The 25,585-nt window shown below is 39.2% G+C and overlaps 6 protein-coding genes across 8 annotated transcripts; 2 read left to right on the top strand and 4 right to left on the bottom strand.

The window, feature by feature from the left end:
• On the top strand, positions 1,360-3,174 carry LOC18792146 (B-box zinc finger protein 20). The gene is made up of 3 exons (XM_020554155.1): positions 1,360-1,850; positions 1,992-2,462; positions 2,576-3,174. Exons 1-3 carry the CDS (start codon positions 1,665-1,667, stop codon positions 2,837-2,839), a joined length of 921 nt encoding a protein of 306 aa, XP_020409744.1. The 5' UTR covers positions 1,360-1,664; the 3' UTR covers positions 2,840-3,174.
• Positions 4,041-7,017, bottom strand: LOC18792577 (SH3 domain-containing protein 2). Its single transcript, XM_007225714.2, has 10 exons — positions 6,751-7,017; positions 6,252-6,374; positions 6,101-6,170; positions 5,863-6,014; positions 5,466-5,567; positions 5,066-5,266; positions 4,897-4,959; positions 4,629-4,781; positions 4,464-4,538; positions 4,041-4,351 (listed from the first exon to the last, which is right to left on the bottom strand). Exons 1-10 carry the CDS (start codon positions 6,796-6,798, stop codon positions 4,235-4,237), a joined length of 1,104 nt encoding a protein of 367 aa, XP_007225776.1. The 5' UTR covers positions 6,799-7,017; the 3' UTR covers positions 4,041-4,234.
• LOC109947276 (glycine-rich RNA-binding protein 7-like) lies at positions 7,469-8,546 on the bottom strand. The gene is made up of 2 exons (XM_020557205.1): positions 8,153-8,546; positions 7,469-8,098 (listed from the first exon to the last, which is right to left on the bottom strand). Exons 1-2 carry the CDS (start codon positions 8,544-8,546, stop codon positions 7,929-7,931), a joined length of 564 nt encoding a protein of 187 aa, XP_020412794.1. The 3' UTR covers positions 7,469-7,928.
• Positions 9,504-15,218, bottom strand: LOC18788974 (transmembrane and coiled-coil domain-containing protein 4). Of its 2 annotated transcripts, none has more exons than XM_007226167.2 (15): positions 14,477-15,218; positions 14,252-14,336; positions 13,607-14,098; positions 13,255-13,420; positions 12,997-13,149; positions 12,601-12,695; positions 12,332-12,423; positions 11,966-12,036; positions 11,736-11,871; positions 11,041-11,100; positions 10,864-10,949; positions 10,695-10,771; positions 10,420-10,490; positions 10,215-10,272; positions 9,504-10,131 (listed from the first exon to the last, which is right to left on the bottom strand). In XM_007226167.2, the coding sequence occupies exons 1-15, from the start codon at positions 14,812-14,814 to the stop codon at positions 9,988-9,990; spliced, it is 2,124 nt and encodes a 707-aa protein (XP_007226229.2). In that variant the 5' UTR covers positions 14,815-15,218; the 3' UTR covers positions 9,504-9,987. The 2 variants fall into 2 exon arrangements, with proteins under 2 accessions (XP_007226229.2, XP_020423890.1); XM_020568301.1 differs by having other exon boundaries at positions 14,499-14,566.
• LOC18791653 (protein LTV1 homolog) lies at positions 15,322-18,116 on the top strand. Of its 2 annotated transcripts, none has more exons than XM_020568309.1 (5): positions 15,322-15,853; positions 16,038-16,436; positions 16,547-17,155; positions 17,463-17,623; positions 17,718-18,116. In XM_020568309.1, the coding sequence occupies exons 1-4, from the start codon at positions 15,398-15,400 to the stop codon at positions 17,592-17,594; spliced, it is 1,596 nt and encodes a 531-aa protein (XP_020423898.1). In that variant the 5' UTR covers positions 15,322-15,397; the 3' UTR covers positions 17,595-17,623; positions 17,718-18,116. The 2 variants fall into 2 exon arrangements, with proteins under 2 accessions (XP_020423898.1, XP_007222483.1); XM_007222421.2 differs by having other exon boundaries at positions 15,333-15,853; positions 17,704-18,116.
• Positions 19,431-22,552, bottom strand: LOC18792618 (uncharacterized TPR repeat-containing protein At1g05150). Its single transcript, XM_007225192.2, has one exon. It carries the CDS (start codon positions 22,106-22,108, stop codon positions 19,715-19,717), a length of 2,394 nt encoding a protein of 797 aa, XP_007225254.1. The 5' UTR covers positions 22,109-22,552; the 3' UTR covers positions 19,431-19,714.

The following is a 25,585-nucleotide window of genomic DNA, read 5'->3' as shown; positions in this document are numbered from 1 at the left end:
GATGCCGGGTGACTGATGACTCACAGGTATGGCCAATATTCTACTCATGATAATTCTATAATAATATATAGCATCTTCTCATCAAAACTTTAACAAGCTGAAATTATATACAAATGAAATGATGCCAAAAGAACAAGTACTGCTACTAAATTGCTAATTAACCTAGGGTTGGATCCAGCTACATACATGATAAGATGTTTTGCTAACATTGCATGACTGAGCTAGCTCTAGCTATAGAGCTAGGTAATCACTCGTGTTACATGACAAAAACTTTCATATCTCCGTTTTATTGTTCATCTTTTTATTTTTCGCCCCATATATTAGTGTTATAAAAAATTAATTAATTACCACCGTGACCCAAATCCCTCGAGACAGCCGAGAAGTGCTTGAATTAATTCCCGAAAAAATTAAAAAGAGAGGGTTCTAGACTAGCTTAGATCTCATTGCTCCTCAACATGTACATCATCAGCAATATTAACGTTCTAGTACAAGCTTGTATAGTATATGAATTCTACTTTGACCAGAAACATAATATATTATATATTATTGATGATGATGATCACGTTATATTATTATATAATAGGCAAAGGAATAATCAATTAACTAAAAAGGTACAAGCTTGTTTCCTCTATTATTGGTGCTTCAGAATAAAAAAGATTCCAAACAATGAGTGGAGTTTAGGGTTTGAGTTCTATGAGTGGAGCTGAGGCAAAACCAAAAGAAACCATGGATTAATTTTTCTGAAACAGCAAAAGATATTTTGTTTTTACCCGAAATATCTTCTATAAGGCCACGTACAAAGATAGATATTCCATGCCATGCCAGTGCCACCTCATTCAAGAAAAAAACGCTGTTGGTCACTTTCACGAGCATTTATGAATATGAAGTTATCCTCTGTTCCTCTTATGAATGAATGACCAACATATACCAAGAACAGGATAAATATACAGGATGGATGGTAGCGAGTTCCAGGTTCGAGAGGCCTTGTTCCGATAAACAAGTCCTAGATTTGTTCATCAGTTTCAGTTGCAATGCCAACGAACGACTACAGTGAGTTACTTGGAATAAACAATAATCAACCAATTTTTATTAGGAGAATGAAAAAGAGGCGCACTTTCCTGGCTTGCCAAATGGGGAACCAATTGCCAAAGCTGGAAATTAAAAAAACGGGAACCAAAGCTGATCCACCACCACATCTAAAAATAGTAAAGAAAGGAACCCCGAATTGATGGAGATACTTTCACTTCAGAGTTTAGTTCGGGTTAACTGTAAAATTTGCTGAATATTCACTGACCAAAACATTTAATAATAAACCACCTAAAATATTTAAAGCAACCACCTCCTCCTCCAACTTGAGCATCAGCCTGTGATATTAAAAATTGGGGAGGGGAGAGAGAGAGAGAGGACCATAGATAGTTCCCCAAGATTTCCCACATTTCCCTGTCAATATTTTATTACTCTTCAATACTGTTTACCCTCCCAGATTTATTCTCTTTATAATTACCCTTGTTTCCTTCCTTCTCCTCTCTCCTCTCTCTAAAGCACAACTCCACTGCCCTGCCCCCATCTCCCCTCTTACCCTTTTCTCTTAGACCCATTTAGTTTAGTTTTCCTTTCTCTCAGGCAAGCTCATCAGTCCTGTATTGCAATCTGAATTCAAACTGATGAAGATTCAGTGTGATGTATGTAACAAGGACGATGCCTCGGTGTTCTGCACCGCCGACGAGGCAGCTCTCTGCGACACCTGTGACCACCGAGTCCACCATGCCAATAAGCTCGCTTCCAAACACCAACGCTTCTCTCTTATTCACCCCTCATCAAAACAATTCCCTGTCTGCGATATCTGTCAGGTATGCTTGCTTGTATATATTTTACCCATAAACCCCCAAAAAAGATCAGACCTTTAATCTGTGAATCCACTGCTTAATCTGCGATGATTGGTGGGTTTGTCTTTGTTTTTCTGATTTGGGTTTCTTTTTCTTGATCTACAGGAGAGAAGAGCTTTCTTGTTTTGTCAGCAGGACAGAGCGATTCTATGCAGAGAGTGCGACCTTCCGGTTCACGCGGCCAACGAGCACACCCAGAAGCACAGCAGATTTCTTCTCACAGGGGTCAAGATCTCTGCTACATCTACGCTTTACACATCTTCATCCCCGCCCACTCCAACAATTAGCCTTAAATCTGCTGACGCTACTGTTACTGATCCAAAGCCTCAACCTTTAATAAAAAAGTCTGTTTCTACTTCCGCCCCTGCAATTTCAAACCCACCTTCCATGTCCAAGAACTCAACTTTAACCACCAACACAGCCAATAGCAATAAAGGTGGTGGAATATTCGTAGCTCATGACGGGGTTGGTTGTGGTTCAACGAGTAGCATATCAGAGTACTTGATAGAGACGCTTCCGGGTTGGCATGTTGAGGACTTTCTTGATTTTTCTTCCGGTCCCCTTGGTTTCTGTAAGGTTTGCATTGATTGAACTAATCTTGAAATTACCAAATTTGGGTTTTGTTAATGTTATAGTTAGTAAATTAATTGATTAGCCTGGATCTGAAAATTGTGTTTTTATCATGGCAGGCTGATAATGAGACGGTGTTGCCGTTTATGGATGCTGATCTTGAAAGCAATCTGAGTTCTTTCTCATCAGAACATATGGGAATTTGGGTTCCTCAAGCATCAAATCCTCTGCATCAATACTCACAGATGGGTGGTGAGCTCATTGGGTTAAATAAGGATGGTACAAACATGAAAGCCAACAACAGAACGTGGAGGGATGATAGCTTCACAGTTCCTCAGATCAGTACTCCATCTGTTGGCTCCAGGAGGTCCAGACCTTTTTGATAGCTTCACAGTTCCCTAGATCTTTTTGAAGCTAATCTAAACATGCGGATGGAATTTTTATTTGTCTTTTTTTGCGGTTTACTTAGTTGGATCCTTTTTTTCCCACTTGTTGTATGGGCAAGCATTTGAAGCCTTCAACAACCCAGTTGGGGTAGGGGGTTTGTACTTAAGCTGGATCAGACCCTTCTTCTCTTGCCCTTGTACTTGTTGCAGAATGCGTTTATCATTGTAAATATCAACTGCAGTGTGTCTTTTACTTTTCATTTTTTTCATTCAATTCTTGGAATATGTATGAAATTTGGAAAGTGGGGAAATTTTACGTGCAATTTCGCTTTGAAAATATGTGAAAATTGCAACATTAAATAGAGCCAGCTACCAGAGTAGATGGTAAATGATGGTGACAGTCGGATTGGTTGTGGGTAAGATTGAGTACAGAGAGGCGGAAAAGGGATGGTCCCTTGTTTTGTCTGAACTCTCCAAGGCGGCACAACTTCGCAGTCGTATCGTATCGTATCACGGGCAAGTGCACCATCACTTTCATTACAAAACTAGAAACTTCTTTTGGTTTCTTTCTTCTAGCAGACTTGGGTCTAGGTCGAGAAATTATAGTGGCACTCATTTCTCATTACAGAGGAGCAAAGTTTCAAATGATGTTGTTCCACGTGTCAAAATATTACTGCTCCTCACTACCATGTGGTATTCCGTCGTCTAGGTGCAGGTTTATGCAACAATATGGCCTCAAAAACGTCATTGCAAACGCACGTAATTTATTGTTGAAATACAAACATCAACAACCACCTTGGTGGATAATTTGACTGGTAGAGTCCAAAACAAAAATCTTGGTGGATCGATGGATGTGAAGTGTGAACGAATATCAGGAAGAGTCAACGCCCCAAATGAGAAACCCTACAGTGAATGTCGACTGGATGGTGTATTCTTATTTTTAGTTGGGTCAGAGCTAAGTTAGTGCGATCTGATCTTCAGCCTGGCCAAGTTCACAGCCGTGGGGGTCCTATTTGTTTTTTCCACATGCTAATCTCAAGCTGGATGGCCTTTTTCATATCATCTCATGTTGCCAATCCTTACAGGGCAATTTGATCTTCCCGTCAATGGCGTTGAAAAATCTTAGTTGTATAATGCCTCTCTTATTGAGTAGAATTCCAGGTTATTGTTTATTTCTCGATACAAAACCAACGCAGCATCTCCGGAAGAAAACTGAAACATTTATATTGGTGAGGCAGATGTAAAGCAGTAGAAACAACTTTGGGTCATATACAAGGCGGAACCAGCTAACGTTGGTTCCTAAAATGAATAGAAAAAAGTTGGACAAATTACGTAATTCTAGTGCAGAAACACAGACACAAGCCAAGCCAAATAAACAGGCAATCAATAGATTTAAAAGACTGCAGCCACCTTGCTAGCAAGAGCACGCTCCCGCCTTTCTACATAGTCAAACGGGAACCAACCTGCTTTTCCCTTACATTCACCTTCAGCCCAACCGTTGTTTGCCACCTGCTCCACCACAACATTTAACTTCAATGAGAGAAATCAAGCCAGACATGAATGGGGTATATTGAGAACATAACAAAACAGCATTCAAATGAAGCAAGAAGAATGGCAGAACCTTCCGGACAACGACATAATCCCCAAAAGACAAACTCAACTCCACATCAGTCACAGCTTGAAACGTGTACATAACCTGCAGTAGGTGAAAAAAAGAAACAATTAGTAGAAACTAAAGAGTTCAACAGACTAAAACTTAGCATCAACCACATTAACATAAAAATACCTCTCCTAAGAAATAGTCCCTGATGTCTGTCAATTCATCATAGGTTTCAGAAGAAAAGTTATTGCTGAGATCTTCATATGATGGTGGGGGAGGCATAGTGTTCTCTGTAGCGGGATTAGGTGATGCTTCAATTCGCTGGTGTTCTGACAACATCTGTGCAACAAATAGTGTCAAATTGTCAATAGAATAATATACAACCAATTGAATTGGGAAAAACATCGTCTTGCCCATGGCCTCACTAAAAGGACTATTCCAGGATAATTCATACCTCGCCTTCAAGTTGATCAAGTATCTGAAGAACGTTTTGATGATAGTTGCGCTCTGCTTCAACCTTGAATGGGGACAAAAAATGACATACTTAAAAAATTAATTTCCTTCCAATCTTGTAACTAGGACAGGCCAAGGCCTTAAATAGGAAGGGGATGGAAATGCTTTACCATTGCAAGAAGCCGCTGAAGAGTCCATCTCTGTTGTTGACCTTCAACAGCAGCCATTGCTGCACCAGCTTCTTTTCCCAATATTGCAACGTTAGACTTTAGTTCCTCAAGCTTGGCTTCAGCAGCTTCTAGTTTCATGATAATATCGGCACTACCAGCAGATTCTCGTACTTTGGCTTGGCGTCTGGAAACATCTACAGCCTATCTGGGTGCAAGTTAGTATACATGGACAAAGTTGTAGGAGTAATTAAAAACCAAAGCTTCAAACTGGACAGAAGTAGATAGAACAAGCAACGGTAAAAGAAAAAGAAGAAGTCCATTCAGTAAAAATATGATCAGCATGTAACATAAAAACTCAATGTAGTAAACATTGGAAGGAAACAGCAGATACTGCATATACCTGAGCTTCAGCTTCTTGCCGCATTCTAGCATATCGTTGAGCAAGATGTCGAGCATCCTCCAAGGGCGCTCCCACTACCATTGCTCTTAAAGGCTCTGCAACCTAGACAAACAAATTGAGAACCATGGAAAAAAGTTATTATGTAAACCTATAGAGAAAAATAGTGATACCAGTTTGTCATAAGATGCCTAAGAATAAGCACACAGCACAACAAAAGTCCAGTTCTTCAACCACAATATGGAAATGGAAACTATTTATTCTGTGAACTTATTGCCAAATAATCAAATGCACACAATATATGGCAACAGTTTAAATTTCCTCATGTACCAAACCGGCCCCCTTCAATATAATGCATTTGATTTTCACTTAATATTCATAGTATGAACTTCACTTAAACCTGTGTGCCAAGGGCTTTCAGTAGAATTCCACACTCTTTTTCAATTTGGGCACGAGCTCTTCCAAAACTCAGTGCAGCTCTCGATAATGTGTTGCCAGTGGTGCAAGTTTTTTCAGCACCATATTTCCTGCTATCTTCTGATAACTTGGTACCTGTTGAAAAAGTTTTATGCATACTAAGTGATAAAACTAACATGAATTTGTATCCAAATTCCCAAAAAAAATCTCAAATAACACACCTATTTCAACTTGCTTTGAACCAGTTACAATATAACCTTCCACGCCACGGACAATCTCCTTTTGATAATGCTGTTAAAGGAAAAAAAAAGATAGAGGCAACTAAGGTAATGTGATGTCATAATAACAATGAAGGAAGAGAAGAGTAGCAACCTTGGCAGCACGAGTTGATATGTAGAGTCTCTCAAGTTTTTGATGCTGTTGGAGTTCTGTTTCATCTGGCACAATATTATCCGAACCCCCATAAATGCCACCAGAAAATTGTTTGAAGACAACCTGACAGTATTAACAAAAATCAAAAGCAAATTACTTTCCAAAAATATTAAATTCAGAAATGAAATGAAGTAATAAACAACACTTGGCTCAGAATTCAGAAATTCAACAACATTGCAGCCACCGCCACCACAGCCCCAAACAGCTCATAGTTAGTAAAATGCTATTCGATTCAATTCAGACAATTATAGATTATTATTATTATTACCTTGAACTAAATTCATTGATAGCTCCACTAATCTCATATCCACGCAGATTATTGTTAATATTAATACCCATGCGGAGATTAAATTCCGGAAACAGAGAGTTTAAATTCGATCAAACCGGAACTGTTCTTCTTTTTCGTTTTCCGGAGAGAAATGGAAGAGAGAGAGAGTACCTGCTGCTGTTTAGCAACCTGATCTCTTAGCTTCCTGATTGCTTCCATCGACGGTTGCTTGATGCCTGCCGGACCAACGGACCTTAGTTTGAAGCAGCCGGGTGGATTTGGTTCAGAAGTTTGAATTTCTGCTTCAAGACTTGGATTTGGAGGCTTATTATTTACTTATTTGTTATTTATTTCCCTTAATTGACTTCGTCGCGGTGATATTAGTATTACTACTTTTCCTTAAACTTGAATTAAACGTTACCTCCAACTTCTGTTCACTTCATTTCTTTTCTATATTTTGTGTTACTTATGATAAATCCGTCTTTTTTAAAGTACCTTAGCTGTAATAACTTTTCCAATCTGAACTGAAACTTCATTTTTTTTCTTCTATATTTTTCATTATAACAAATATTTGGAAAATAAAATTATCTTTCTTCGTACAATAACGCTCCTTTTGGGCCCATTGGGCCCTACATCAGTAAGTAAGAAGTTCAACTTTGGCATTGGCCCATTCTAACTTTTGGTTGCCCCAAAAACCATAACGCAGTAATAATTGTGCTTTTATTTATTACTTATTATCATACTGTATCTATATGCATCAATTTAATTTAGGAGTTGATTTCCCCACTCATTATTGTTCGTTTATATTTCCTTATATGTTATTAGTAAAAGGGTTTTAAAATATAAAAGGGAGCTGATTTTTTCACTTTTTTTTTTGCAAACAATTTTTGTGTGTGGATAATATATAAAAACAAAAAAAGGGTTAAGACTTCCGCTGTTATGGGATGGGGTAGCCTTCCCTCTCTCTAAATTTTTAATAATAAAAATAAAATAAAATAAACTATAAATAGACAAAAGGAGAGTGAAAAAATCATTAAATGTGGTAGTATATTAACTTGACATAAAAGAATGCAATAAATTGAATGAAAATTTCCCTCAAATTAACTGAAGTCGTTACAGCATGCATGCAAATACAGCAGACATTGGACAACAACAAAAACAAGGTTGAACGAAAGTAAAAAAAACAAATTAGAAAAACAATAAGGAAAAAAAGACAAGGAAAGTTAGAGAGAGAGAGAGATAGAGCACTAATGCTAGTTGCTTGCAAGTCTCTCTTAATCGTGGAGGATTAATGTGACTGTTCGAAACAAATGGATAGAGGCGCCGTAGTAGACGTTAACAAGAGTAAATCAGGAACGACGTCGTTTGCAGTGAGCCTTGCACATATATTGGCAGTCATAGTAGCAAGGCCCTCCGCAGTGAAGAGGGCAATCTAATCTCATGCCTTTACACCGCCCTTTGCGCATGCACTGTGCAAACTCCCCCACCGCATAATCAGCCTCATCAAACCTCCTCTTCCCTCCGTACACATGATCATGATCACGATGATAATGATGATGGTTTCTTGATCCACTTCTTCCTCCTCTTCCTTTACCACCACCACAACCCCATTTCCACCAACCAGCCCCTCCTCCTCCTCCTCCCCACCCCCACCCGCCACCTCCACCACCTCCGCCACCACCACCACCTCCTCCTCCTCCTCTTCCTCTTCCACCTCCACCACCGCCACCACCTCCTCCCCATCCCCATGAGTAGCCTCCTCCACCTCCGCCGCCACCGCTTCCTCCTCTTCCTTGATGCTTGTTTTTGTTGTTAATAACAACTTGATTAGTATAAGAAGGAGCAGTCTCGTTTCTTACTTGTCCATTTCCCCCGGAAGGAATTTCAGCAACAGCTAATGAAGAAGAAGTAGCATTGCCTTGAGACGTAGTAGTATTATTATCAGCTTTCAAATCAACAATGGCCATCGAAATAAACAAGATGACCCATAAACTTCTCACTAGTATTACTGTATCCATGTGTTTAGAACGTACGGTCGCTACAACGACGATGCACGGTAATTCGTACTTGTATATGTTACTGCTCATGCGAATGTGTATCCATATATATATATATATATATATATATATATGTGTATATGAGTCGTGCTATTGACAACTAGAGGTTGCCCCCACTCTCTTAATTTGAACTTGAAGAGGAGAGGTAGCAACAGAAAGTGGACATGCCTTACGTCGCACTTCTGTCCCCACCACCTACCACTCTATATATTTTTCAATTTGGCAACCACGGACACAGCCACAGCCTGGACAATATTAGCTTAATATTGCTTGCAATAGTCTGCCCCATCTGCACATCATGCATGCTCCAAGGCGGCCACCTATATACGGCCGGCAGAAGGAGCGTGCCGTATAGGCTATAGAGATATTCTTTAGGGCCAAACCAGCTGTTTAGTTCTTGAGTCGATCGCTTTGGGTTTGAGTTGAGCTTAAATTGGTACTGATTTGTCATACAAGTCAAGCAATGTGCAATGATACCAGGCCACCAATACAATTTTATTCGGTATTAGTTAAAACTTAATTAAGTTGCCCTGACTTATCAAAATCTCTAATACCAAATAATACTGCTCTCCCCTGCCCATGCGCGGGAGTACTATACTTATTGTCTTTTGCTTGCCCTTTAAGCCTGGAATTTTGGACAACCTATGTAACACTAGCAAGCAAGCGTAAAGTTATGGTGGGGTCACATCACATTTGTGGTAAATATACTATGGCATTGGCAATATATTTGAGATGCATATATGTATATAGTATAGGAGGACAACTTATTGCCATCATCATGCTTCCATTCCAACTCCTCCATCTTAACTAATTTCAATCATAATTAAAGAGTACAAATGAAAGACTCAGATTTTGGTCCCACTAAGCTCCAAAAAAACAGACCAAAAATGCTTTAATAATAATAGTGCACAAACACTTTGGATAGAGTGCCGTCTGGAAGACAAAAGATGAACAAAGGTTCAAGAAACAATTTAGGCCTTGCTTGCTATAATTGAACCCTTTTTTCTATAATTAAACTGAGGAAGGAACCGACTGCTCGCTGGGCCACTACTGAGGAGGAGGGCTCGAGCACTGAGGCGAACACATAAAACCAACGAATTGATTGATGGTAAAATGTAATCATGTCTGAGGAGTTGGTGGAAAGGAGGCTTCGTGTCCAAGAGTCCTGTTCCTTCAACTAATTTGGCATCTATCTATCTCAACTGTCGTTCGTTATAGAAATCAATGTCATTAAATTAATTAATTCTAATAATAAATATAATCTCAACTCAAGTAGCTTCAGCTTGTCTTTCTCTTTTTGCACTTGTTACGCTTCTTAGTTTGAGAAACTCTGAAATAATGAGAAACACTACTAATTTACACAACTATTATCTTCCTGGGGTTTGAGTGTTGTTCTGAAAACAGGGTAGTAAGAGTCAAGTTCAAGCTGCTCCAAGATCTGTTTTGTCTTCCAAAGATAAGAAGAATGGCCTTCAACAAGTTGCGTCACATCAACCTGAAAATGCCAATTCGGAAAATAAACAACTTTAACACAACGCAAATATAAAAAGAGATTGGGAATTTACTAAGGGAACTTACATTCTCAATCCCAGGAACATCAACAGGTTGAATTCCACCTAAACCTTGAGAAAGTAAGCTGTACGAGGGAAACACCCTCAGTCCAGTCAAAATTATATTCATGCTTTTTAAGATCAGTAGCAAGCTGATTAATCTGATTTATAGTCATATACCACCCTCAAAAATACGTAATGCTAAAACTAAACAAAGGAAATATGGCCTGTACCTCGCACGAAAGGCAATTCCCAGTGTCCAGTCGCTTATAGAATAAGCATTCACAAATCTACCGGCCACCATCTGCGAGCCAGAGTAGGTTCTTGTAAGAACGGTAGCAAGAACTTGCATAGGATAACAATCATAATTGGGGAAAAAATAAAAACATGCAACAGGAAATAGGTCTAGTAGTGGTATTGTAAGAATGATACAAGTGCAGCAGCACAACTTGCATAGGAATTTAGTAAACCAGTAATTATTATATATATATATTTTGAATTCAACTACCTTTCTAGCATCCGTCCAGTTTTCTTCTTCAATTGAAATTGGTGCTCCAAGCAGAACAACCCTTTCTACAAGACCAGCTGCAAGAAATGAAGAAGCCAAATTCAATTTATTTTTAATTACACTGCCACTCAACTTATCCACAATAGGATGAACTCATTGTGATGATTACCATTATCCCCTTCTGTCTCAGCCAAGCATTGGAGACATTTGAAAACTACTCTGGCCCCCAGTGAGAACCCTATGAGCGTCACAGGCCTGGACCATACATAGAGGATTTAAGGGAATGATACAAATGAGTTTCAGGGCAAGATGGGAAAATGTCTTTTATAATGTGAGATTCTTCTACCTGTTTCCTTGCAGTCCCTTCAACAACACTTCAGCAAGCATCTTCCCAGCTTTGTCTGATCTGGCCAAGAAAATGGGGATGCTAAAAGTTCACATATTTCCCACTGCAAGTAATGAACACTCAAAATAGCAGTTTCATGTACATGCAATAAATGCCACCTCAACAGCAAGTTATGAGAAGAAAACTGTCACAAATCAAACACTACTACAAGGAAGACTTTTGCTAAGGAAAAGAATAAGGGGAGGAGAGCGCCAGGAAGAATTTGGCACTTTAAACGATTAACTTCATTCAGTATATCAGGATGCAATTTGTTGTATTGCATGTACTGATGAACTATGCATGACATAGTTGACTGTTGGCAGGTTAATGAAAATGAAATCTTGAATGGATTTGTTGCTCTCATCTGCAGAGTTTTTATGGGGTAACTATTTGAAATAACCATGCTAGCAAAGACTAATCGGGTAGCTGACTGAGCAGATAGCCTAAAAATCAAATCTACTGCAGACCAAACCAAAGAAAATGATGCCACGTGAGATGGTGGCATACATCCTTTATCTGAAACAAACATTAGAAATCAGCCACTATGCTTCTCATGTTTGGAAACTGCACCTCTTAATACAAGAATGACATGTGAAATGGAAACTTGAAACCATCATCCATCCACTAAAGTTCTGTCCAAACAAATGAAAGATTACCTGTCCACTGCAACTGCCCATTTGCTATCTATAAGATCAGATGCTGTAACTAATGTTGCCGGCATAGCAAATGCTGCTAGAAGGGTGTTTAATACAGTCATCATGGCACCTTCTTTCATCAACTCTAAGGCAATTCCTGTGACAGTTTGCAATAGTGTTGGTCATGAAATCATAGATATGCAAATAGTTAGTCACAATAGGTGGCAATACTTATAAGGTTCAGGAAGTACTCGAAGTAAGCCAGTCTTGGATTGCAGTGCTCAATGCAATCAAATTCTTAGACTCCCACCAGAGGGCATACCTATAGATTCACTACATTGATATCAATTACTTAGCCAGTCATCATAGTTCAGATCCTATCTAAGGCTTTTAAAAGAAAGAAACTTTCAAGTGAAGAATCACAAATCAATGGAAGGAAGATTGCAATAATCTTGGTCATAAATATGCCAATAGTCGATCACAAGAAGTGACAGTTCATAACGTTATGGAAGTACATGATGTAAGGCAGTCTTTAATTGCAGTGTTTTTGTATTGTGGATATATATTTGAAATCAATTTTTTATTGTACTACTGGAAATAAATTTGAATTTTTTTACCTTTCCAAGTTTTCATTTTGACCTTCCCAAGGCCTTATAAAATCTTCATCCTCAAAAACAAGTCCAGAAACCAATATTCCCACTGCTAGCCGCTGAAAAGGAGGTTTGCTGTAAATGGTAAGCATTTTCATTCATAAAGAGAAAGGTCCTGCTCAGCATAAATTCTCAATCTCTCACTACATCATCATGCTAATAGAAATCCCACTGCCCTTCTGCCCCCCCTAAACAAATGGAAAGTATGGATTAATAATTTGTCTAAATGAGCTCACTCCTTGATCATAATTTCCAATTGTTCTGAACTCAAATTCCTCAATGCTGCCAGTCCTTCTAGCCATTTTGTTCCCCGTAAGTCCAGCTCCAGCAGCTGAGATTCCCGAAGAACAAGTAGCTGAGTATCACTTCATACTCTTTTTTCTCTTTAAATTTGAAAGATAGAATCTATACAATGGTGGTTTTTTTTAATGTGCTTTGAAAACAACCACTTGCTTTAAAACTTGGATTTTAGCACAAAATTCAATACTTCCTCATGCCTTTTCCAGTATTCATGTTCATCTTTCTTAGTTATTAGCCAAGAAAAGGTTTTGCTTCCAATTATTTCATTAGGAAATGATGTCCCCAGTCTAACTAAACACAGAATATTAGAGGGAAAAAAACCACTTTTGCACCTCCAAATGATGCAGCAACAGCAAGAGAGCCAGTAACAGACCCTGTGGCAGTTGCTGCAGCAGCGAAGCCACTTGCTCCAATTGCAGGGATAATACCACCTAATGCAGGAGCTAGAGCACCCAATCCCTGCGCAATTGCAGGAGCAGCCAGGCCTGTGGTAAAATGAAAGTCAACAACAAATTAAACACTACTAGTTTTATCATAAAATTGCATCACAGGAGAGACATCTGCTCTTTTGAAGTTGACAGATCTGATACCTCCAGTGATAGCCATCAAGGTTCCTCCAGTTAAAGCAGCTGCACCAATCATACCTCCCCGCTTCATTTCCTCCCATGAGATTTCTGAAGTTTTTGTTTTGTCTTCATTAGTAACTTCTTTTATTGAAGCCATATAAGAACAAGCAACCATCACCTCCATAACTTCCTGCAGAATAGAAGTTCCTCATAGATGGCTCTACATGTTTTTTATTTTCTTTTTACTTATTTATCAGTTTGATTATTTATTTTGAAGCATAGAGGGTAGATAGATATTCATCAAAAGGCAGATATGTAAGGCACAACTCATATACAAAAGGAAGCTTGTAAAAAAAAATAATATCAATATACAGACCATTTTTAGCCACTCAACCCCAAGCCACGCTGCCAGCAGCCGCAATGCCACACGGTGTCGAGCATCATAACCCTTCCGTACTTCGGAACATTTATTGCCATCTTCAGTATTATCTGCCACACAGGCTGAAAGAAGTGCAAAAAGAACAGTTACTTTCCTCTCGTAACTGATCAGGTTTCCCTCTTCCACAGGTTCCTCAAGGGATTCAGATACATCTGGTACTTTTTCTTCAGTGGATGACTGAGAACTTGTCCTCTTTATAATCTCATAAGGCTTTGCAGAAACCTCAGACACCGGTTTCGTCTCAGGAACTTCATATCTTTCGCGGCATTTAGCTTCATATTCAGAATCCACAGGGTTTTCTGCTGAATGAACAGAAGACTCTTCCTCACTAAGAGCCATGGCATCAACGGTTTTTGTCAAAGCGCATTCCTTGTCCGTTTTTTCCGAAGAAGGCCCATCAGTAGTTCCCTCTGATAGTAAGGTCATCAACTGAAATAACACAAACAAAATTAATAAAACAGAGGAACACACAAAAGGGTGCAGCCAGAGAGAAAAATAAAATAAAAAAGGTGAGCCAAAAAGTAAATAAAATCAACCCAGAAAAATGATGTGTCTGAATTTCATAAGAGGAAGAAAACACACCGCTCCTACATGATGCCTAACTTGTGACGAAGATCCTGCAGTTTCCTTTATCCCCTTCCAGGATTGTTCATCCACTCCTAAAAACCTGAAATTCAACCAAGAAAATCATGAAGCCCAACGCCACTGGCCCTAATTCAATCAAACAAAACAGAGCTAGCTGCCGAGGAAAATGCACGATTGATTAAAACAAAAGGATGAGTCTGAGTAATTTAATTGAAAAAGTACCGGAAAACGGGATAAATCAAACCAGAATTCTCGTGGATCCAAAGGTCGGAATTGTCCGAAACCGAGACGGTCTTGCCGATGCTCGCACCTTCGCTGATGGTCTCTTTTTCAAGAGAAGGTAAAGGAGGAGTTGATGGCCGAGCTTGGTGTATCTGAGACTGGTGAAGCGCCAGCGCGAACAGAGCTCCCGCTGCGTATTTATGCGTCGGCGTGAGAATCGGTGCTTCCATATTTGCTGACGGTTTTACTTTCAAACTCGCAGAGCATCGGAAACGCACAAGATTCAAATTTGCAGACCAAAACGAGGGTTTCAATTTAACCGACCGATATATGCTCATTCAGTATAGTAATAATAGCAGCGAATTTAATTAATTGTGTTGAAATTACACAAAGAAAGATTATCCACACAGGCAACAAGACCCCCTTCTTTCTTTATAGACAGTGTGACGAAAGATTATCCTATAATCCCATTAACTAATTCTCCCGCCTATTCCTCTTAACAACTAATTAACTACTGACATATAACATTAATAACAAAATATTAACAATCTGCTGTCTGTGCTCTCTCTCTGATGGTCTCAGGGAAGGGGGGAAGACCGAGAGCCTAAATCCTCTGACCTTTTCAACACTCCAACGAGACACCGAATTTGCTGTAACGGTCGTTTTTTTCCGCGGGACACCGGGGAGATTGAGACTCCTGCTACCGACACGTGGCATTAATGAGTAATTTTGTCTGGGGCTTTTTTTTCATTGTGACTTTGGGTCGGTTCAAAATTAGCCCAAGGAAATGGGATTTGGAATTTGGGCCATTTGTGTTCGACCCAAGGCCGTTGAGGGTTTATACAGAACAGAAACATCGATAGGGTTTTATCACACCAGTTTCAGTCTCAGGGCACTTCACGTCTTCGGTGAAGAAACAAAATGGGCAGAAAGAAGAAATTCATCGACAAGAAAAAGTCGGCGACCTTCCAATTACTCGCCCGAGACTCGTCCGATCCCAACTACGATGACTCACCCGGCAGCGACCGAGTCTTTATCCGAGTTGACAACAGCAGCTACCCCGTTGATGCCTTATTCCCTGAAGATAATCCTCACGACGCCTCCGGTGCCGGCGGAGACGACGACGATCCCAATTCGATATTCGCTGATGCACCTGAGGATGACGGCGGTGGGCAGGACTATGGTCAAGTTTCCGGGTACTCGGCGGCGCCATCAGCACCTCAGCCATTGCCGGACCTCGTTAGGAGGGAGATTCTGGAGCTAGGGTTTCCTGACGACGGTTACAACTACTTGCTACATATGAGGGAGATTAGGAGTACTTCTACAGTTTATCACAATTCCAAAGCTAAGCTCGATCAGCTTCCTCATGATGTAAAGGTTGGTGACGTATCGATTGCTTATGTTCTGTTTAGCTTGTGAGAAAGTTAAGGAAAAGGAAAATGAAAGAGAATGAGAAAAAAAATAGAAATTTTATGTCTGTTTCGTTTTTCAGCTATACCAAGTCAAGTGGTGGATTATTATTAATTTTTAATACTTAGAAAGAGTGTGTTGTGGGTTTCAGGCATATGATGCTTCAAGAGTGCGCATTTCTGAAAATGAGGCTCCGAATGAGAAGGTGATTTACAGTGTGGCTTCTAAGACGGTTAATGTAAGGCTTCAGAAAGCGGCTGATCCAGAAGTATCTGCATTGCTTGATGATAGTGATCTTTCACGGTTTGGTTCTGATATTGAGGACTTGGAAGAAGATTTCGTTGTTCAGGCTAACCTTCCCGCAGAAAAGGAGGAGGAGGAGGAGGATATGTGTGTAGATAATGGGCAAAATATTGTTGAGCAATCTGAGAACAAAAATGTGAGAAATGAAACAAACGGAGTTGGAACAAATAACGTTGAGGGAGCAAAGGATAACTCTGTGGCTGATAAGCCACGAGTTCATCGCCTCTTGGACGAGCAATTTGATTTAGTGAGTTATTTTCTAGCTATATTTAGTTATGCTCTGTAAACTTTATAGTTTTAGTCTCATGATGTAATTTTGTTTCTTCAATTCTTCTTTTGTATCTCTGTTAAAAACAGCTTGTGAGTCAGGAATATGCCAGTGATGACGACAATGATGATGATTATGGCTATGTAGCTGAAGAAGATGAGACCCTTGCAGAGAAGCTCAAACATGCCACCCTGAATGGCCATGCGAGGGATGACTTAGAACTGGACGGCGGTTATAAGGCCCCTGCAGATTTGCTGCGTGATAATGAGACAGTAAAAACGAAAGAGCTAGTGGACTCTGCTAGTGAGGTTATTCGGCGCTGTGCCGAGTATGCTGAGAAATATGAGAATGAAGATAAAGATGCAGACCTGGTCATTGTGGAGGAATCTAGTGATGAATCAGAAGTGTGGGACTGTGAGACCATTGTTTCTACATATTCAAATCTTGATAACCACCCTGGGAAAATCGAAGCTCCAGGAGTAGCTAGAAGGAAGAAGCTTTCTGAAACCATTTCTGGAGCCTTGGGTTCTGCCAATCATGTGATAACCCTTCGAGGGAAAGAGAGGCTGCCTGTGGACTTCTTGCCTCATAAAAAACCTGCTACAGAGAAGGTGAAAGATATAGGTGCCTTGAAAACTGAGCAGCAGAAAAGGAAGCAACATGGTATGGAGTCAAAGGAGGAGAAGAAAGAGCGAAAGGTATACATGCGTTAGTCTGCTATTCTTTTTGCTTATCTTGAGGATGCCATTTGATCCAGCGTAGATTACCAATCCTTTATAACTAATGAAAGATTTACATGACACCTTATGATAGTTAAAATCCAGAAACTGCCATTTTAAGGCAAAACTGGAAGTAAATGACTTTGCATCCGCATAACTCAAAGCTACTGGTTTTGATATTTGATAAATTTGAGAAAATGTGCCTTGTTTTTTTTCTTTTCTTATGTTGTTTTGTTGGTAAGTTCTGTGGGTTCTTTGATGATGATTTGAAGTTTTGTGCGTGCAGGCTGCTGTCAAGGAGGAGAGGCGTGTAGCACGCCGTACCAAGAAAGAAATAAAGGAACTTTACAAGGGTGAAGCACAGCATGCTCAGAGAGTAGCTGCTATATCTGGCCCTTCTTCTATTCATCTTATGTGATTGTGTTGATCATGAAGTTGTATCTCTAGGTAATTGGAATTGCATCACTATTATTGCTTTAAATCAGGCTGTTTCTAGAAGTATGCTTTATATTAATTAGTTTGTTTAGTTATTTTCTTATAGGTAAGACAGAGTACTAGATTAATAGTCAAGACAGTGGCATCGCTTGAGCCTGCACTTTTTGCAGCACAAACTAGTACTAACACATGCCGTAATCTACGACCAACGATGTTAAGTGAGGCGATGTATGCTCCATCCTGACTGCCTCGAGTTTTAGCAGTGTAGAATATAAGTTGTGATTGAGAAAATTTTGTGCTCGGAAAGGTTGGGTTCTGATGTTTATGGTCGGTAATGGTAGATAGGAGGACATGCATCGAGTTCTTTACAGTCAAATGTTTAATGTAGCACAAGGTGAAGATTTGCTACAAAGCATGGATAATAATACTTTGTTTCTATAATTTACTACAAAGCATATGTGTAATGTATTTGTTTGTCAGGTTATTTTTGCTCCTTTCCCCCTACAATTTAGTTTTATTTTCTTGCTCTACAGATGATAGGTTGACTTGATTAACAGAAATATCAATAATTTCTTTCAATTCAAAAGGTGAATACCAATTTGTCATCAATTATGCGTTCATGATTTAGTACGACATAGCGGCGTAGGAACAAAAGAAATTTTTTTATTAATCATACTTTGCAACGAATAAACAATAAAGTGTGAAACGACTTTGTTTATTTGTGTTCTGGACAAAACTTAATGATAGAAGAAACTTTGTAAGTGCAGAGAATATAATTATCAGTGGGGAATAGGAGCCATGTCGCCCCTACCATAATAAGGTGTTGGATTCCAAATGCCGTAGTCTTGAAGAAATATTTTCGACGTCCGTGCCTCATAGTGGTGTTTGTCCGCTCCCTGCTGCTGCCCCTGCTCTTTCAGTTGTTGGAAAGCAACAAATGATGGTGATGGGGCCGACGGTGAAGGTGCCGCGGTTGCTCTTGTGGGCATAATCATCATAACGGACATGATCATCATGCATAACATGTGCTTTGCTGAGCTTCCTGTTCCTGCTACTGTTCCCATGTGATTTTAAGCTAGCTGCAAATCCAACCCCTAAAAACTCTATGCTGCAGTGCAGGTTATGGTTTTTGAATTTCTAACCCTCAAACTCAAAGATGCATTTGGCAACCGTCAGCAACAAATCCTAATATATCTGAAAGTATGGTGGTGTTTAAACAAAATTGGTTCTTTATTTGTCACACCCGATGGATGACTTACCATGTTTCTTGCATGCATGTAGTGCTTGAAACAGAACGGAAAGCCTAACAAGTTGGCCTCCTACATAGATTTCCTTTCTTTACTAAAGACCATATGTGTATGCAATGTATATTGCACAGGATTTTCTCTGGAATTTGTCTTCGAAGTCATCATTGCCCTTTTGCCCGCATATTTGAAATATGTGATGTACCTTTCATTCCGTCATCAATGGCAACAAGACTTTTAAGTGAATTTAAAGAAAAGTTGATTGGTATAAGGTCCAGTCTTCTCAGACCGAATTTTTTTTAAGAGATTTGTCCCCAAGATCACGGCTCGTGGAGTTGACCTCACTTGTTGGTTAAACCTACAGAAACGATGGATAAAGATGAACAAAGTAATGATCAGCATATTTATTGTTGTTTCAATATATAATAATCAATCCTTTTAGTCCGACAGGTAAAAAAGTTTCTGTATTTTCCATCAATATTATTAGTTAACAATCATAAACAGGGCAGCAACATGTAAAAAGAAAAAAGAAAAAGCATCGTTCAACAAAATGCCACCTCCAACAGAACAAAAAGTACCAAGAACAAATATCGATCATCATGCAATTAAAGAGCCTCCCAACCCTCTCCTTCTATACAGAGGAGAGGGCAGTGAAACCATACAACATCTGAGTGTTGGAAAAGAGAAGCAACGTTATACAGATGATATGGCAGAGAGACATCAGAAACACCGGTGGGAACAATGTATTATACAAGGGCATAATGCCCACAGAACACATTCATGATCTATATATTTCACACTGAACAACTACGATTATGAAGAAGGAATTATACAGAATACACAAAAATAAAGTCTATAGCTATGGGTCACTATGGGATTGCAATGTGAAGCACTTGCACTTGTCTTTCATGGCTTCAGCCTCACTTCCATATTCTCTGAATTTGTACTCTTCCTGCTTAAGGGCAGGAGGCACCTTTCCCTCGCTGTAGCATTGATTACACAAACTGAAATGAGATTTTATCTCCTTAAAACGGGACCCAATAATCGGATATCGGCAGACCGAGCAGATACGGTTGCCGTGACGGTTCCTGTCCCCAGTTTCAAGCTTCAACAACGTGGACATGATACCAAAACCCCAATCTGTGTCATCAAACATGACAAGAAACTCTGTGAAAGACATCATGGAAAGATCTTCTCCATGGAGTTCCAGCATTTCACTAACCCCATGGGAAGGAACATATATGGCTCTCAACAGTTTGATATATCTTGTGGCATCGACTTTTCTTATCTGAGCACCACCACCTTCGTTCACAGGACGCCACAAGAGTGCATCAAATGCAACTCGTTTGCGCTTTTCTGGCAGGCCACTGCAAATAGGAGCCAGAACAGCAAAAAACATGCCCAAGTCCACTCTGCCTGAGCCCGTATCATCAAAGACGGAGAGTATCCTCTCGTTTATGGCTTTAACAGCTCCTTGAAAAGTCTCTGGTTTTAGGAAATCAAGTAACCTGCGGAGAATTTCTTCCAAGTTAGGCTTGCGTATGGATCTCTGAGGAACACCAGTACCAGAATACGAAACAGGTACATCGCCATCATTCATTTCCTTCTTAAGCAACTCCACATCACAACGACTCAACCTGGTAATCCTCTGAAAGGCCCTAATCTCAAGTGCATTGGCCAAGTCTTGCCTCAATGTAGTCCTCTCGCCAACTGTCCTAAATTTTGTAGGTTCCACAACGACAAACGAACCCTCCCCATTGGCACCCCCATTCCCCTTCACCTTCTTCTTCTGCAGCTGCTTCAAATGTGCAATGGCATCATGTAATTCAACCCTGTTGGTCATTTTCAATGCTTCCTTCAAAGCCTTCTTAGCTTCCTCAGTTTCCCGAGCTCCTAACAAGGACACAGCCTTGTTAAGCTGAGCACGCCAATGGTTGGGCCACACAGCTAAAACCCTAGTATACATCTCAGAAGCTCTTGGAAATCTGCCAGCATCCATATAAAGCCCACCCAAATTGTACAAAGCATCTACATGACCAGGTTTCAAATCAATGGCTTTCTGAAAGATCACAATTGCCTTATCATCGTCACCCATGGCATGCAAAGCCGAAGCCAAATCACAATGCGCATCGGCATAGTCCGGTTTCATAAAAATGGCCTCCTCCAAGGCCTTGACAGCCGCTCTATATTCCCCAACCCCAAAAAGAGCACTACCCAAAAGTTTCAAAGCTCTAAAATGAGTTGGACAAAGAATTGCAGCTTCTCTATAATACTCACAAGCACTTAAAACCATACCTTCACCTTCAAGCGCAATCCCGAGATTCACATAAATCTGTGGAAGCAAATAAGCCCACTGGTTCCCACCGGCCTCCGCCGCCTCGAGCGCCAACAAAAACTCATCTTTAGCCTCTTTGTATCTGCCAAGAACATACAAGCAGTTCCCAGCTCTGAAATGTGGCCTCACATCCACTGGTTGCAATTCACAAGCCCTCTTGAAACTCACCAACGCCTCTTTGAACAGCTGGTGCTCATACAGAACCCTCCCAATCGCCATGTGACCATCGAAGGCCTGCTCACGTGACCTTGCTCCATCGGCTCGGCTCCTTAACACCCCCAATTCTTTAACGAACGCAGCATACTCGTGCCCAGACTCTTCCCAAAATACCCTTTTATCCGAAATCTCTGAAGAAGGTCCCAATTCTCTAGACCACCCGGCATCGGAAAAAGCGTCGATATTGTCGGCTTTCAATTTCCCATCTTTGGCTTGCTTCGCCTTCAACCTCTTCACCAAAATCTCTAAATCGTCGACAATCTTCCACGTGTCGTCGAACACGATCCCGTGGTTGGGTGACACCGCCCAGGCCGCCGTTCTCTGCTTCTTTTGCGACTCAACGAGGCGTTCGTCGACTATCGAGGACGACGAGGCCTCGGAGGCCATGGAAGCTTTGGTCTCGTCCAAGGTGAGCTCCAAACCGAGCGCGTCGAAGTCACGGTCCACGTCACCGGCACCGTCGTCGTAAGTCCGCAAGAGGCCCTCATAGGTGAGGCCCTTCTCGCCATCGATGAAGTCACCGTAGGTCCGGAAGACCTCGTCGAGAATGGCATTGATCTGCTCGTCACTGAACTTGACCCTAGGGTTTACCGCCACAACGAGCGCGGCCATTTCGTCTCTGTTGAGACCTCCGTCATGGTTTTCATCGAATTGGTGGAAAATCCTCTTGACCTTCTCTGATCTGCTCCCTCTCGTTGTCATTACACCCTTGTCCCAAATTTTAATTTCAGCTTTTAATTTTGTAGGGTTTGAAAAGATGAAGACGAAGAAGAAGATGAGTGATACAGGTGTAAATTAATGGAAAGGTAATTGGTATAAATGGAAAGTGAGTGAGGGACCAAAAAGAGAAGGTAGAAGGGAGGGGGCTTAGCTAAAAAAATTAATTAATCTGGGGTTGGAATCCTTAATGAGACTATAAATGATGTTATGTGAATAATGAGATGAGGGGGCTTCTTCTCGTTCTCATTTCATTTTCATTTTCATTTGGGTTGGGTGGTGGTACCAACTGTTTTCCTGTTGGTTTTCATTGGATCTGAGCCATCTGGCTGGATAACCCAAAAGTGAAACCAGGAAAAAGAGAAAATAGGAGAGAGAGAGAGAGACGAGGCGACCACTGTTTTCTCTCTTTTTCTCTCTTGTTTTTATTTATTTATTAACTGGTTCTCACTCCTTGCTTGCTTCTCATGAATGAATGATGAATGATAATGATGGGTGGTGGTGCCCTAGTGAGGCTATTTTTTCAATTTCTTTTTTGTTAAAAGTATATATATTTGTATTTTGTTGGCACTTGGGCTTAGGTAACGCCAGCTTCTTTTTTTTTTTTTTTTTTTTTTTGGACGAAAAACGCCAGCTTTACATAAATAAGAAAGATTGTTGTCCAGCTGGCTCGGCGATTGATCAGTGTGCCCTAGAGGTGGCCATTTGTAAACTTAGCCGATCGTGTTGGTGGTGTTCTATTTTTGAGTTTGCCTCGTGTCACTTTGTACATGTGTTGAATATTTTCAAGTTCTAGACTGCCATCTTTTTAGTTATACGATGGTACTAACTCAATCCATTGTTAATTAATCTGGAATATTATTAGTGACCATATATTTTGAATTAAAGCTATAATTTATTTTTTAATTAAAAAGTTTAAGATTTCTTATTCTAAGCCAACCCAATCAATTATGCATTATGTAAGATCTCACATCAACCAACGGAGAGGGAGTGATGTGCCTTATATGTGCACACCCGCATCCATCTAGCACGAGGCCTTTTAGGAGCTCACTGGCTTCGGAGTCGTAGGAACTCCGAAGTTAAGCGAGTTGGGGGCTAGAGCAATTTCAGGATGGGTGACCCATTGGGAAGTTGTTCGTGAGCTTCCAGAAACAAAACCGTGAGGGCCAGAGAGGGGGGGCCAAAACGGACAATATCGTGCTACGGCGGAGCCGATCTCGGAATGTGACACATTACTTAATAAAACACATTTGATCATAATACTAACAAAACTATAAATTGTTACATGATGCAACTTTGAGCGTTTGTTTGATAATTTTTTAGCCTTGCTTGATAAATTTTTTTTCATGATTTTAGAAAAATCAATTTTGTAGCATATAGATTAACTCCTTATATTATCTATTGATGTAATTGTAGTTCTCATAATATCTTAATTCCCCCTATATTATTAGGATGCTATGTAGTTTTCCTTTTCTCTAAAATACCCCTTATTATAAATAACAAAGGCAAAACTACAAAATTTGAACCTATGATACAATGATTTATACAATTTCTTTTTAAAAAATAAAGAAAACAAATTATTTAAATACAAACGATAATCTAAACTATAAGAGAGAGGGATGATTTTTACACACATTATTAAAGTGTCATGGTAGTTTAAACTTGAAACCACTAGTCTGTAAATTAAGACCATTTTCCAATGGTTTAAACCCCATTAATGAATCTTTATTTGTATAGTACTAATTAAACAACTTTTTCATACCAAGTTTGAATTATTTATGTTTAACACTAATGACTAACTTAATTTGTCTATTATATGTGATACTCCTTGTGCCATATTCATGTCAAGAAATGATCAAACTTGAATTCTCATAATGTCGTATAAGAAAATACAATATTTGAGTTACGATCGGTAAGAATATTGTTATATTCGCATTAATTATATAGTGGGCCCTTATTTAAGGCCCAGAGGTCATCTAAAAATTCACTTATCGGTTAGGGTGGGCATCGAGACCAGAAAACCAGAACACCGAACTGGATTGGAGAAAAAAAATTAGTTGACCAAAAAAGTCAACATCCTGGACCGAAATCAAACCGAATCGATTCCAACCAGTTCCAATTCCGATTTTACACAACACCAAACAAAACCGGTTGTATTTTTTTTTTTATTACAAATTTTAAAAATCCAATGCTATATTTTAAATTTTATAATTAATAATTTTCCAAGTTCTACTTCAAAAAAATTATCATTGTATGAATTAGATCATTTGTTAATTAAAATAACTTTTTTATTATCATTTTTATTTTTTAAAAAAATTAAAAAATTAGTAATTCAGTTCAAAATCGGAACTGGCAGGGGCGGAACCACACTAAGAGCTACAGTGGGCTGTAGCCAGTTTGGTTTTTTAAAGAAAAAATATATAAAACCTATATATTTATTAAAATGTAAGGAGGTGCAGCTACATCTCCTCTCACTAGAAAAATCATTGTAAGTGCTTTAAATTACCTTTGCTCAGCTGGTGGTAGTGCACTCTAGGTGTACAGATTACCAAATTACCTTATTTTCATTTTCAAAGTAAATGTCTTTGTCATTTTACTTTCATTTATTTTTATATTACGTTATTTATTTAAGTTTACAATGTAAATAAGGAAGTACTCTCCATTTGGATTCAAATCAAAATACTAGAAAATTAAATTCCCACCAAATCAAAATATGAAAATTCGGTTTTAGTGCAAAATAAGATTTAGGCTAAAAATGATGGCTCATTAAATCAATATATACTTCATACTAAAATCTCATAAAATCAAGTTTTCTTATTTGACGTGTGAGGAATAAAAGCCGCAAAAAATTATCTTGAGAAAATGATTATTCCGCAAAATCATTTTTCATACTTAGTCAATATTTTTTACATAAAATAATTTTTCATGTATGATATAAATGCATAAAGGGACCTAAGGTCAATCTAGGTAAAAAGCCTTGGATGTTCAATCCACTATGGTGTTAAACCCTATTTGTTTTATGTTAAAACTTATTGAAAATTAGTCTATGGAGCTATGAACTAGAGTAGTTTATATGATTTAATGTTTACTTTTTTTTTTCTAAAAAGACTATAGAAATTGTAAGTACCAAAAAAAATATATAAATAAATCATTAGATTTTAAGCTAATAACTTTAGCTAGCCCACCCATTGAAAAATTCTTAGTTTCGCCCTTGGAAACCGGTAAGAACTGAACCGGCCAATTTTAAAGAAAATTTGCTTAAACCAAACCGAACCAATAGTACCAGTTTCAATTTCGATTTGAGGTGAGAACCAGACCGTGCCCACCTCTACTTATTGATTTAGTCAATTCAAACATTTTTAATTTAATTTTCTTTATTTAATTTCATGGCTCCGTCATTGTTGTGAGGAGTGTTACTGGGTAATCTTTATTCAATTTCATGGTTCTAATAAATTATTTAAT

This window comes from Prunus persica, chromosome G1, assembly GCF_000346465.2.
Source record: "Prunus persica cultivar Lovell chromosome G1, Prunus_persica_NCBIv2, whole genome shotgun sequence".
Lineage (NCBI taxonomy): Eukaryota > Viridiplantae > Streptophyta > Magnoliopsida > Rosales > Rosaceae > Prunus > Prunus persica.
The sequence above is the reverse complement of the archived record's forward strand: the minus strand, read 5'-3'. Positions and strand labels throughout refer to the sequence as shown.